The 12774-nt window shown below is 51.6% G+C and overlaps 2 protein-coding genes across 2 annotated transcripts; one reads left to right on the top strand and one right to left on the bottom strand. All coding sequences in view use genetic code 12, as the record gives it.

The window, feature by feature from the left end:
* Window positions 1-76: 76 nt before the first annotated feature.
* CRL1 (Rho family GTPase) lies at window positions 77-1096 on the top strand (the record flags this gene model as incomplete). Its single annotated transcript, XM_034155939.1, has 1 exon — window positions 77-1096. The coding sequence occupies one exon, from the start codon at window positions 77-79 to the stop codon at window positions 1094-1096; it is 1020 nt and encodes a 339-aa protein (XP_034011974.1).
* Window positions 1097-1189: 93 nt separating this feature from the next.
* Window positions 1190-12409, bottom strand: TRA1 (histone acetyltransferase; the record flags this gene model as incomplete). The annotated part of the gene is made up of 1 exon (XM_034155938.1): window positions 1190-12409. One exon carries the CDS (start codon window positions 12407-12409, stop codon window positions 1190-1192), a length of 11220 nt encoding a protein of 3739 aa, XP_034011973.1.
* Window positions 12410-12774: the final 365 nt, after the last annotated feature.

The following is a 12774-nucleotide window of genomic DNA, read 5'->3' as shown; positions in this document are numbered from 1 at the left end:
CCCCACCTCCCCCAACCCTTACCATACTTCCCCCAACCCTTACCACAATGCTCTGAGCTTTAATAGCCCGCTGACAATGCACCTGGCCCGCCCCTCCATTCTGAAGGACCCGATCCTGGACTTTGAAACCACCCCCGGCGCCCCCCGAATCATCGTCAACGCCGACCCCGTCATCCCTAACTACCCCGTGTTGCCTCTGTTGAGGAAACACGCCGATTATAACATGAAAATTGTTGTCGTTGGCGACGGTGGTTGCGGTAAAACTTGTTTGCTTGTGCTGTACGCCCAACAGGAATTCCCCGAAGTATACGTGCCCACAGTGTTTGAAAACTATGTCACTAACGTGGAAACACCTAACCATAAAGTGATCGAGCTAGCGCTTTGGGATACCGCGGGACAAGAGGAATACGACCGGTTGCGCCCGCTTTCGTACCCTAACGTCGATGTCCTCTTAGTGTGCTTCTCGTTAGAACTGTTTGTCTCATTGCAAAACGTTAAGGACACCTGGTTCCCGGAAGTGCTGCATTTCTGTCCCGGGATCCCCATCGTCCTCGTCGGCACCAAGGCTGATTTACAGCTGCCGATCCCGCCGGAATACCCGATCCAGGTGGCTACCGATATCAACGCCATCGGCTACGTCCAGTGTCTGGCAAAACAGATGTTTAACATCAAAACGGTGTTCAATTTCGCCCTCAACCACTTCCAAAAACAGGTCGAATTACAAGAACAGGTCGAACGCTCGCAGCAGCGGGCGCTGAAACGCATATCTCGCCTCGTCGGCGGTCTGGGATCGCTGATGGGCCTGTTGGGCATCCCCGCCCAGCACCTGAGGCTGCACCTGCGACAACCGCTGGGAGCCACCGGTCGCCTGCGGCGGCGGGGCACTCTGTACGAAAGTGCCGTGTTGTTAGATATGCCGTTAGAGGAAGATAACACGCAGACGAACCCTTACGGCAGGTTTGCCAACGACGCCGATGCCCCCTCCCCCGCCATTGTTAAAAAGCCTAAGCCGGCGTACCTCGAGGACGAGTTTGCCTTCACTCGAGAGAAACAAAAGAAAAAGAAAAAGACTAGTAAACGGTGTATAATCCTTTAATGTGACGACGATAGATTTTCTTACACGACCATTATAATACACTTATATTGACATTATTTATAATACACATTTGTTAATCGTAATTGTAAACATTTAAAAGTATGCCATCCACAACGTATCAGCGGCGGCTAAGTTTCTCGGGTTCACCGCTTGGCTGATGAGCTCCAACACGTTTTGCGTGGCCACGGTGGCCCCCGGTTGGACGTGCACCATCAGGAACACCCGCTTGAGGATGTAGTCGACGTTCACCTTAACCAAATTGCGGAATTGTTTGCCCAGCGGCATCGGCTCTTGCTTAGTATCTTGGTTCAGCGTCTGGTTCCACCACGAGATCACCTCATCACGCACAAAGAGAGTGACGTAGTTTTCCAAGTCCAGGTCTGGCTCGGCTAAGGCGCGAGCAATACACAACACGTACACCGCCAACACCCCTTCTAACAGGGTTTCACCAATAAGCTTCTGGATGTTGGGGGTAAGTCTGAACGGAACAAGCTCAGCGTTACAGAAGATCGGCACCGGCTTCGGCTCGGAGTCCGTCGTCAGCACCTCGTTGTTGCCTTGGCGTTGGGCTGAGGCTGCCGCCGCCGCTTGCTCACGCTGTTGCAACACCTGTTTCAGCGCCATCTTGCACGGCAACATGTCCAGCGTCCACACCGTACCCAGGCTCTGGTTGACGTGGATCTTTTGCGGTTGGCGGGCATTGATAAACATCATGTAGGTGGTGAAGATGAACAGGGCGTACTGCGCGGTAAACTGCTTGCGGAACAACCAGAAGTCCTCAAATTGAGGGTACAAGTTGACGAAGTAGTCCTTCAACACCGTCAGCGGCACGAGCAACAGCTGGATCGCCCCCAAAATCTCCACCCGGATCAGCATCATATCCGGTTTAGGCAATCTCTGGTCGTAGGCAGCCCGCAATTTGTCAATAGTATAGACGAACGGCTCGTCTCTCAGCTTGCCGTTGGCACGACACCAGTCTTCATAGATCTTTTGCATGGTGATGTTGCGCTCATCGTCCTTCATGATGCGAATATGAGGCAGCAACGGCACCGCCACCGGCATCGAGAACGAGATGTTGCGGCGTCTCGTCTCCACCAGCGCGTTAAGGGCATCACCAAAGATACGGAACAACTGGAAGATCAGCTCCTCGCGACGACAGTGACGGGCAGCGGGGAATTGGACGGCAAACGTGTGCAACGTGCCATCGTGGCCACGAATTCTCAACCGCTTATAGCAAGCAGTGGTGCCACGAGCCAAGTCCACCGTCGGCAAAAACCGCTCAATCTTGACGAAGTGGTTGTTGTTGTCCTTATTGAGCAAGTATTGGCCAGGCACTTCAATTTCCTCGAACTTCTGGTGGTGGAATTCCACCAAGTGAGGACACAAGTTTTCAAGCAGCACCTGGCGCAGACGACGGTCAAGCTTATCCTCAAAGCGGTCCCGCCAGTGGCGCAACTTGATGATGTAGGTCTCCAAGTTCGGCTTGTTGGCGACAAGATCCTTCTTAAATTCAGCCCGGATCTGTTTGGGAAGCACGGTTTCAGCAAAGCGAGTGATGTTGGCTTCGGTGACAGGGGGCAACTTAGTATCGTCCCAGGGGTTACCGCTGCGGTTAAGGAATTGAATCCCGTCATTAAGCAACGCCACCCCCAACCGGTAAGCGTCTTCATCAGCAGTACACTTGAACCGTTGGTTAATTTGGTCGACGATCAGCTCAAGCAGAAGGGCAAGCAACGGGTACGCCGTCTTGAGGATGCCCATGATTTCATCCACGTGTTCAAGCGTCGACGCCAATTGTTGAGCGGGGGCTTCGTCACGCTTCTTGTCGGCAATTTGACGCTGTTGAGCCGTCAAGTCTTCCTTCGTCGTCCGCAATTGGAAGTGTAACGCTTGAGGGTACAGCTTGGCGATGCGCATCAACACTTGGCGGGTCAACTTCGCTTCCTTATAGCCCAAAGCGGTAAGCAATTGCGGGATGAACGTGATCCAGTACCACACCGGCACTTCACCCTTAAAGTCGTCAAACGCCCGCGCCAACGTCCCCAGCTCATCATCCAACGAAATGAGCCACAAAATGCGCGCCAACAACTTACGCGTCTTGCCGTTCTTGTACAACCCAGCAGCTTGCAAGTAGCACGAAATGGCGTTGTTAGCGTACACCATATCGTTCTGGTTTTCCTTGAACCGCTTATCGTTGAACGTCCCCCATTCAGCCCACGCCTTAGGAAGGTTCAAGTCGATTTGCACCGAGGTGGCAAACGCCTTGTTAGCCTCATCCTTCTGGTTCATCTTATTAAGGAACATCCCCTTCAACGTAAAGAATTCCGCCTTTTGCTGGGTGGTGAAGAACACGAGGTTCGTGTTAGAAATCACGTCCAACCCAGTATTGAGTTCCGCAGGGTTGTGGTAGTGACACTTCACCTGCTCCTTAAGCTTAAGGAAGGCTTCGTGGATCTCAATATTCGGCAACTGGTAGATGCGGGAAAGCTCCTTAATACACACATCGGGCATATGGTGCTTGCGGGCGACGTGAGCAAACCGGTTGATCACCCAGGCAATTTCGTGGAACCCGCGGTAAGCGTACAGGTTCGCCGTACCCAGCGAGTTCAGCTGTTGGAGCATGGGGATAAACGGCATGTACACCTTGTTAATCACCTGGAAGGCGTGCTGGCGCCAGGTGACCAAATCATTCCACATATTGATGTCATCCCAAGTGTTAGGCAAACGTTCACGCCACACTTGAAGCACCCGTTTAAGTTCTTGCGACTTCACATCTAAGTTCTGGGCATTGGTGGTCAAAAGCAGCGTGTACACTTGCAGTGCTTCCATAAATTCAACGTACTGCTGGAAAGTGTGCAAGAGAGGAATGTGAGCCGCGTGGAAACGAGCGGGGAGACCATGCCATTTACGCAAAGCAAGTTGAATACCCTCGTCACAGTAGCGGGTAAGCTCGGCAATGGTGTATTTCTCTTGAGCAAACCCTTGAAGACACAAGAAGGTTTCAAACACTTGGCGACGAGGAGTGGGCACATCCATGACATTCTTCACCGTCTGTTCAAGGGTGTCACGGTCGTTGTTCCAGTCAGCCACTCTCCAACCACATTCAAGCAAAAGGTCACTAAACCCTTCGTGACGAGCCAAGTCGGTCAAAATGTCCCAGTGTTGCAATTTCTCGGCACAGTAGATCCAGTGGTCTTCCCATAACGCGTATTCAGATTCCAGGTATGGCAACGCCCCCGAGCGGGCTTTGACTTGAGCGTTTTCGTAAAGCCGGAGAGCACGGTCCCACATACCAATTTGTTCATACAGCAATGCCAGAATTGTTTCCTGGTACTTAGCCCGGCGACGCCAGAGCCCGTAAAGCATATCGTCTTCTCTCAAACTGGCGTAAAGCTTAGCCAACGCGTCCATCGTCACTTCACGTACATCTGCCAGCGAGTGGTTAGCGTCTTGGGTGGCTTCCAACATCGCCATCGCTTGCGTCCAGGCATCGAAGTTAGCACCCAAACACTCAACGGCAAACGGCGGCAACTCGAGATCTTCGCAACGTCTCACCCCTTCCAAAAGCATCTGGATGACGTTAGGTCTCATGTCGATTTGACGCGTGTGGTAGTCCTTCAGCAAAAGCACCACAAGGGCTCGGGTGAAGTCGAGGTGTTCACCACGAGGCACCGCCGAGAACGCAAGCGGGAACACTTGAGCCCAGGCGCTGTAGACACACTCAGGCAGCTGGTAGAAAGTGTCGATGAGCGGGTCAATAAGCTGGTGGGCCTCAAGCAGATCAACGTTAGCCAACCACTTATTGTGCTTAGCGAAAAGCGCCGTCATCTCGTCGGTGTTCTCCACTTCCATGTGCTCTTCGTCGTCATCACCGCTCCCCTTGTAAGGAAACAGGGTGAGCGGGGCCGTTTGATGGGCCTGGTGCAACTTAACGGGGCTATCCAAGTCAAACAGGCCAAACAACAACTGAATCGCCTGGTTAAGCCACGGGTAGTCGGCGAGGTACTCCCAGTTTTGTTGACGAACAATGTAATAGAGCCGCTTAGCGATGTCAGACTCCAACAGGTTGTTCAAAATGCTCATCAACTTACGACGGATTTCCACATCGGCCAGACGCGTACCGACCAAGAACGGTTGCTCCATTCTCACGGTGAGCTCAGTGCAACTAAAGGCGTCGTCCTCAAAGATGTCGATGATGATTTGGTAGAATTCTTTCAGCAATGCCGGTTCACCTCTCACTTCGAACACCATCATCTTACCCAAGATCACCGCTTTTTCCTTAGTGGTGGGGAACAAGTCAGTACGGTCAAACACCCACCCTTTGACGATGCGAATGATCTTTTCGAGGGTATCTTTATCCAACAGCCGTTCGATAAGTTGACCCAAGAGGACCAAGAAAGTCCGACGTTGGTCTCCAAGGGTAGAAATTCTCATGGCCAGCAAGTACAACATCTTTTCCAAAAGCTTCGTCGTCATTTGCGCTTCGTATTCTGCCAGAGGACCCAGCAGGCCGTTGGTGGCATTGCCTCCACTAGATGAATTCCCGTTACGAGAACCAGACCCCAGCGGCGCATTACCTTGATGAGTGATAGTAATGTGGTCCTTGCACAACTTGGAGAACGTCTTCATAACCAGCGGCATCAAATCGTCCAATGCCGCGGGACGGTAGTTGGCTAACGTCCACAGCAACGTCACCCCGGCAGCCGTCAGCGTCATTTCGCCAAGATCTTCAGCCACCGTCGAGTGAAGAAGATTGATGAACTCCTTAGTGTCGTCGTCCTCTTCAGCACCGCCATTTTCTTCACCCGAAGATCCGTTGACCTCGTTTATCGCCAGCAATATGATTCGAAGCACCCGTTGCAATACATCCTGAATATCGGTGTTGTCCAGCTTAATACACTTCTCCAAAAGCTTGTGCAAGTAGGCCAAGTTAGTGACGATCCATTGGGCCAGTTTCCATTCCAACACCACGCCCAACACTTCGAGGGCGTTAAGACAGTAGCCCAAGAAATTAGCCGCGTTCAAGTCATTCAGCAACAAAAACTTTTCGAAGAACGTCAACTTCACTTGCACCAGCGGCCAGTGTGCGGGGGAAAGCAAGTCGTGGAGAATGCCCAACGCCTTTTGACCCAACTCCAGCTCCAGGGCCCGTTGCGGCAGAATACACACGTAACGAACGAGGAAGGTGACACAGGCTTCACGTTGGCCAAGTGGGATGGTGTAGCCTTGGCTAGTGACAAAGTCACCGTCAACTTCCATCGCTTGTTCTTCCTTAGCCTTGTTTTCCCACTTGAGAATCAACTCCAGCAATTCAATCGCCAACACCTGGTTTTCAATGACGGGGTTCACTTGGATCGTCAACTTACCCATCGCCGTGATCATATTACCGATAAAGTGCTCACGAGCAGGGAAGAACAAGTCCGGGTGGTGGACAATGAACTGGTAGACATTGAGAACATTAGTTACGTTGAAACCATCCTCCAGAAGCACCCGACGCGGCCAACGGAGCCACAGCTGGTCATCGTCAGTGCGCTTGGTCATCACCGGCGCCAAAATGTCCAATGCTTGACGAACCAATTGTCTCACTTCCGTGTGGTGAGTTTTAAGCAATGCCACAAACACTTGAGTAACCAACTTGATGGGAGTATCGAAGTGGCTAATGAACAACGCAGTAGTCACATAAGCGACCTGCTTAGTGATTTGGTCCTCGAGGCGCAAGTAGTTCCAGGAGAACTTGATCACATCCTTACGCATCAGCTCAAGCTTATCGGGGCACCACTTCAACAAGATCGCCGTCGTTTCCAACAACACGTACCGGTATTGGTCCAGCTTGCCGGAGCTGTGGTCGTTGATGATATCACGGTTAGACAGCCAGATCGTCTTGTGCACCGCTTCAATCCAGTCGCCAGTGACGGCATCCAAGTTGTCTTCCAAAGCGCCATGACGAAGAAGGATGGCGTTAAACACGTAGCGGAAAAGGAACACTTTAGTAGAGAGCACTTCTTGTTCAGGGTCCACTGACGCCACGTATTTCACGACTTCACTGAGGTACTTCTTCTGCTGATCAGCATCACTCAGAGCCACAATTTCGTTCCACACGTAGTCCTCAAGCAACGGGGGTACTTTGCCTTGCACAAGCATACCGGAATCAACCACAGTCACAAGCAATTCAAAGTCGCCCTTTTGCGCCGTCATAAATTGCACCACAATCTCCAACAACTTGGTGACGGCTTGGTCCAACTGGAAGTGGACGCTCAGCACGAGCGCCGCCTCCTGTTTGATTTTGCGCATCTCGGGGACCATCTTCAAGAGCTTCACAAGCATAGGCCGTTGGAGCGAGAACCACTCGGCATCGTGGGGGACAATCGCAATCAACAAGTCGACAAAGTTCGCGTACTTAACCGCTTTGACCTCATCGTTCAGCTCCAGTTCCAACTCAGTCATCAAGTCACCCAACTTCTCCTTAGCGTGGACCCGAATGTTGTCACACTCAGGCATACCCGTGATCTGAGCCAACATGTTGCCCAATTTACGGTTGCTGAAGTGGGTGGTGTAGTACTCCATGGTGTTTTCAGCGAAACGGTTCAAAAACTTAGCCACGGGCTTGCGGAACGGCAGGTACTGGTGACGGTCTAAGTGGCCTTCGAGGTACTGGAGGGTATTGATGATTTCCACCATAAACGTAAATGCCCGCGCGGGAAGCAAGTGGAAGATGTTGAGGATGGCCATAACGATCTTAACCGTCTCGTTATTCTCCAAGTCTTGGCCGGCAATCAGACGCAAGGTGTTGATTTGCGCCCACGCCATTAAGTGATCCAACAACTTGCGACCAATCTCCACTCTGAAGTAAGAGATCAACAACTCAAGCAACCGCGCCAACGCCTCGAGGCCCAGCACTGTCAACTTCTTGTGGTCACTCAAGTTCATCAACATCGGACGTAACCCCTTTTGCAAGAGTTCCTTAGGCAAACGGGCGTTCTCCTGAAGCAGGGCTTTAAGACCTTTGTGGGCAGCGTTGATAATCTCGGTACTCTTGTTGCAAAGGGCCTTGAAAAACACACCCAAAATCCGAATACGAGCCTCAGGCAGCGACCCAAGCGTGAAGTCAGGCTTAGTGAGGGCCAACAGCAAGAGACGAATGCACACCACTCTCAACTCGATCAACTGGTGAGCCGTGCGGTACTCGTACAACCGGTGGACGTTCGCCAACAGCTCATCTTCAGCATCCACAAGCGCCAACGCCTCCAGCAATAATCGGTTCAATTCATCACCAAATTGAAGGAAGGTGTTGGGCAACTCAAGACAGAAGGTAATGGCATCGATGTTACCAATTTGCATGGGAAACGGCAACGCCCGCAACGGCTTGCGGAAGATAGGCGTCATGAGCACATGCTTACACGGCTCGATGAACTTGGCCATCTCCACCCCAGTGGCATCTTGAATTTCCCGCAACCCTTGTTGAGCGACGCGGCGAACCCGTTCATTGCTCAGAGCAAGGTCGTAGACCAATGCCCCGACGATGGTTTGAAACGGCTTATCGAGCACCGCCAGTTCCAGCAAGGACTTGTTGCATTCGTGGAGGACTTTCAACACGAGTTTCTCAGCCACTTCACAAACTTCGGCAGGGGCAGTTTCGGGAGTATCGCGGAGAACAAAGAATACCAGTCTCACCAACTCAAACTGGCGGGAGAAGAACCATTCGGCAGGGATATCGAGCAGCTCGAACATCTCTTGAAGACCTAACACCCCACCAAGCTTGTTCAGGTAGTACTCGTTGTAGCAACAATGAGTGAACCGATAGAACATCGTGCGGAACAACGGGAACAGCAACGCCGCTTGCGGCAGCTTGAACAACACCACCAGGGTATCCCACACTTGGCGGATCGCCTTCATCCCCGCGTCACGGACCGTCTTATTCCAGTGCGAAAGCGCATAGGTGATGGCATCAAGGTAGGCCTGTTCGGAGATGGTCGCCTTACCTTCTTGATCTTGCACCGAAAACGGACGCTCCTTCTTGATCTTATCAATGATAGCGGTGTGCACGTGCAACAAGCAGAAGTGGTCAGTCAAACCCTCAATCAAAGCAGTCAGCTCTTCAACAAGCTCGGGCACCAGCAACAGCGAGAATACCACTTCCAAAAGCTTAGCGAAAAGTTGTTGTTGCAAATCAAGCTTGGTTGGGTCCTTGCAATCGGTTGGCGGCAAGGCGGGGTATTGTTTGGCTTCCTCCGGCGCCGGCTCGCCCAACTTATCCACCCATTGCGCCACCTGGGCTCCGTAATTTTCGGGAATGGGAGTGGTATCGATGAACAACTGGAGAATCGCCACCAAGTAGCGGTAGGCGGAAAGACGGTAATGCAATTTGACTCGAGGGTCGTCAAACAACTTGAGAGCCAGCTTCACCCCCGGCGTTATCAGCATCGGCACTTCTTTAGGGATGCCCGCCACTTTGAACGTCGCCATCACCTCTTGCAGCATCGCGTCCATGGCGGCGAGGTTCAGTACTTGCTTGAAGTGCTTGTGGTTGCGGCCACCAAGCTTACCAAGAATGCGGATGGCGGTGTGCGAATGTTGGTGGTGGTAAGGAACTGGTTCCAAGTGTTTCCACAACGCCGCCATGATTTCGTCAATCACCGGCTCGATCATCGGGTCAAAGTACTCGGCAGTGAAGTTGTCGACGCAGAGCTCAAATGTCCGTAACCCTTGGTTAACAAGCTCAGGACCACCATTAAGGGCATAAACTAAGGGGCGCGTGAGGTAGCGCAAGTGAGGCACAAGCACGAGTAAACGCACTGGTACCGTGAGACAAAGCTCCACGTACATGTCACGTTCATACTGACGTCGCAGGTTGGCAATAAGCTTATTCAACAGCTCCAACAACACCGGGAGAATCGGCATGATCTCCTTGTAGAATTGCTCGAACCGGCCCCCCAGAATCAGGCGGAAAAGAATCCGGATGAGGAACATGTATATGATGGGCTCGTCGGCCAGGGTAGCAAGCTTAAGCAGACCCAAGATCAACTCGGTCAAATGCGGAAGAAGCACGGCTTCGTTGGTAGCGGGGAACAAGTTGACCAGCATAAAGCAAAGCTTAAAGAGTCTGATCAAAATGTTCAGTTTGACAACGTCACCTTCACCCAAATCGGCCAAATGGTCCCTCAAGAACTTAATCACTATCAGCATAAAGTTGGCCAGAGTGACTTCCAGAGCGAGGAAGAATTGTGGGAGGTGAAGCAACGCCACGTTATTAAGCATCAGCTCGTACAAGAAGTCAAGCTCGTGGTTGACGATTTCGTTAAACAGCGCCGGATCGATGTGGATGAAAATGGTGGCAAAGATCTCCATCAAATCCTTCTCCTCTTTCAGCAGGGTGATGGGAAGATTAGGACCACCGGTGCTGAAATCAAAGTCCTTAGGCTGGCGGTGTTGGGGCCGTTGCACGGCGAAGAACTGGAGGCAGGAGATACCGCCGCGGAAGAGATTGCGGAAGATATTAGTCTCTTCAAATGATATCAATTTCGCCATGTCCTTAGCCTGGGCAACCCCGCCTTCGGGAGGCACAGGGTTACAGTGTTTCAAACCGAAAATCACCAGCTTGAGGAACCGCATCAAGTTACGGTAGAAGTAGTGCACATCTTTAAGCAAATCCAGCAGCGCCAGGGCTCCCAGGATACCCGCCAGCGTCAGCACGTGGTAGCCGATAGGTGAATACAGGTCGATGTTGAACAAAGACACATACTTTTCCACTTCATCAGTGTCATTTTTGTTCTCTTCTTCCTCTTGCTTGGCCAGATCTTTAGCGGCTTCTTCCTCGAGAGGATCCTTGGCCTTCAGACTATTGTACCGTTCAATTGCCTTCTTCAGCTCTTCTTGGCGCAGCTTACTCTTACGTTCGTATTCACGATGCTGAGCGATGATGTAAGGGTATTTGCGGGCCAAGTTCTCAAACCGCTTAGCGTAGGCATCGATGATGATCATAAAGAGTTGACGACCCTCAACTTTATTCGGCAACACCATAATCTTTTCCACGAGATTGAGCAACAACTTCGCCAGCATAATCTGCACCGTCAACGCGAGCGAGTCGTCCTTAAGCAACCCACAGTAAATCTCCACCGTCAGCCAGATCTGCTTCGGCAGCAACTCGTCACGGACATTATGGATGAAATCGGCGACAATCGAGTACGCCAACGGGCGCAACGTTTCGTGCAGGGTCAACCCTTCGCCGATAAGGATATTTTCGTTGAACAACAAGTCGATCTTAGCGATGAAATTAGTGCGGAACGACGTCAGCAAGATGTGCTTAGTGGCGTGAAGCAACTCCTTTCTCGCCACCAGAAGCTCAGCGGGACAATCTTGGAGTAATCGGAGAATGACGTCGGGTACGGTGGTGGCCAATTGCTGCTTCCATTGCAGGTTTTGCATGTGTTTGATATAGTCACGGATGAACACATACGCCAAAAACAGGGCCGCTTTCACTTGGGCCAACACCAAGTCCAGGTACGCCTGGTGGTTAGTGATTTCCGGCGATATCAGCGTCACCACGCCGTCGGGCGATTTCTGGCGCCACTCACGCTGGGCGTCGGCTTCCACCTGGAGCAAATTCACCACTTTGGGGAGGAAGATGGGAAGCAGCAGCTGGATCAACAGCAGCTCCTTGTAGCTCAGGTATAACAGCACCATGGTGATGGGGCACTCGGCCAACGTCTTAAACGAGTACATGGCGCGGTTTAAGTGGGTCTTGGGGGTATCCAATGTGTCCATGTCTTCGACGTCTTCCGGTGGCAGCGGTTTCGTTTCCGGCTGGGCGAACGCCTCCTTCATTGTGTCGTTGACATGGTCGTATATCTGGCAAATGATCTCGAAAAACGGCTTGATTTTAGCGTTGAGCTTATCTCTGAACGCCTTGTGGAGCAGGGTGATGATTTTCATGCACAACACGCCGTTCTCTTCGTTCTCCTCGACGATGATCAGCTGTAAACAGTCCAAGATGTCGCCGGCAAACGGGGCGAACGTCTCGTTCATGATCAGCCTATGGATGATTTCGAGGATGATATTGCGCAAGCGGTGTTCGGGCAGGCCCAGGTTGAAGCTCACCGGCACCCGTTTGAGGTTGGAGAGGAATATCGGCACCATTTCCGTCAAAAAGTGTTGGTACTCGGCGGCGCCGTTGAACGCCTCAATCACGTCCAAAAGCTCGGAGAATATGGCATACGCCTCACGGTAGTCCGGTTCACCACCACTAGGCTCCCCTTTGCCACAGCCGGCCTCGGTGAGCCGGGTGACAAACGTGTCTAACTGGGTGGTCAGACTCATGGGTACCGTGCAGTAAATTTTGAAATTTAGTTGGGAACCGCGTTTGAACTAAAGTCGTGTGCCAACCGTAAATTTCCTATTCGGGACAGTTGCATCACCACCGTCTACTAGTAACTTCAGCGAAATCAATGATTAAACTATGTTCTTTGGAAGTTAAACTAATGAAATATTGATGGGATATAGTAGATTATGATAGGTTTTACTCGTATAATCAATTGTTGCTTTTGGAAGTCAATTGTAGCATCCTTTTCACACCTACTAGGTGAAGAATACTGATCGATTGGGTCTTTTAACTGTCCTATCCAATTAAAGACTACCATTTCTAATACAACTCCACAGATACATCTACCCATAGCAGTCACTAT

This window comes from Diutina rugosa (assembly GCF_008704595.1).
Source record: "Diutina rugosa strain CBS 613 chromosome Unknown scaffold19_size194765, whole genome shotgun sequence".
Classification (NCBI taxonomy): Eukaryota; Fungi; Ascomycota; class Pichiomycetes; order Serinales; family Debaryomycetaceae; genus Diutina; species Diutina rugosa.
This window is presented reverse-complemented; position numbering and strand designations above follow the sequence as displayed.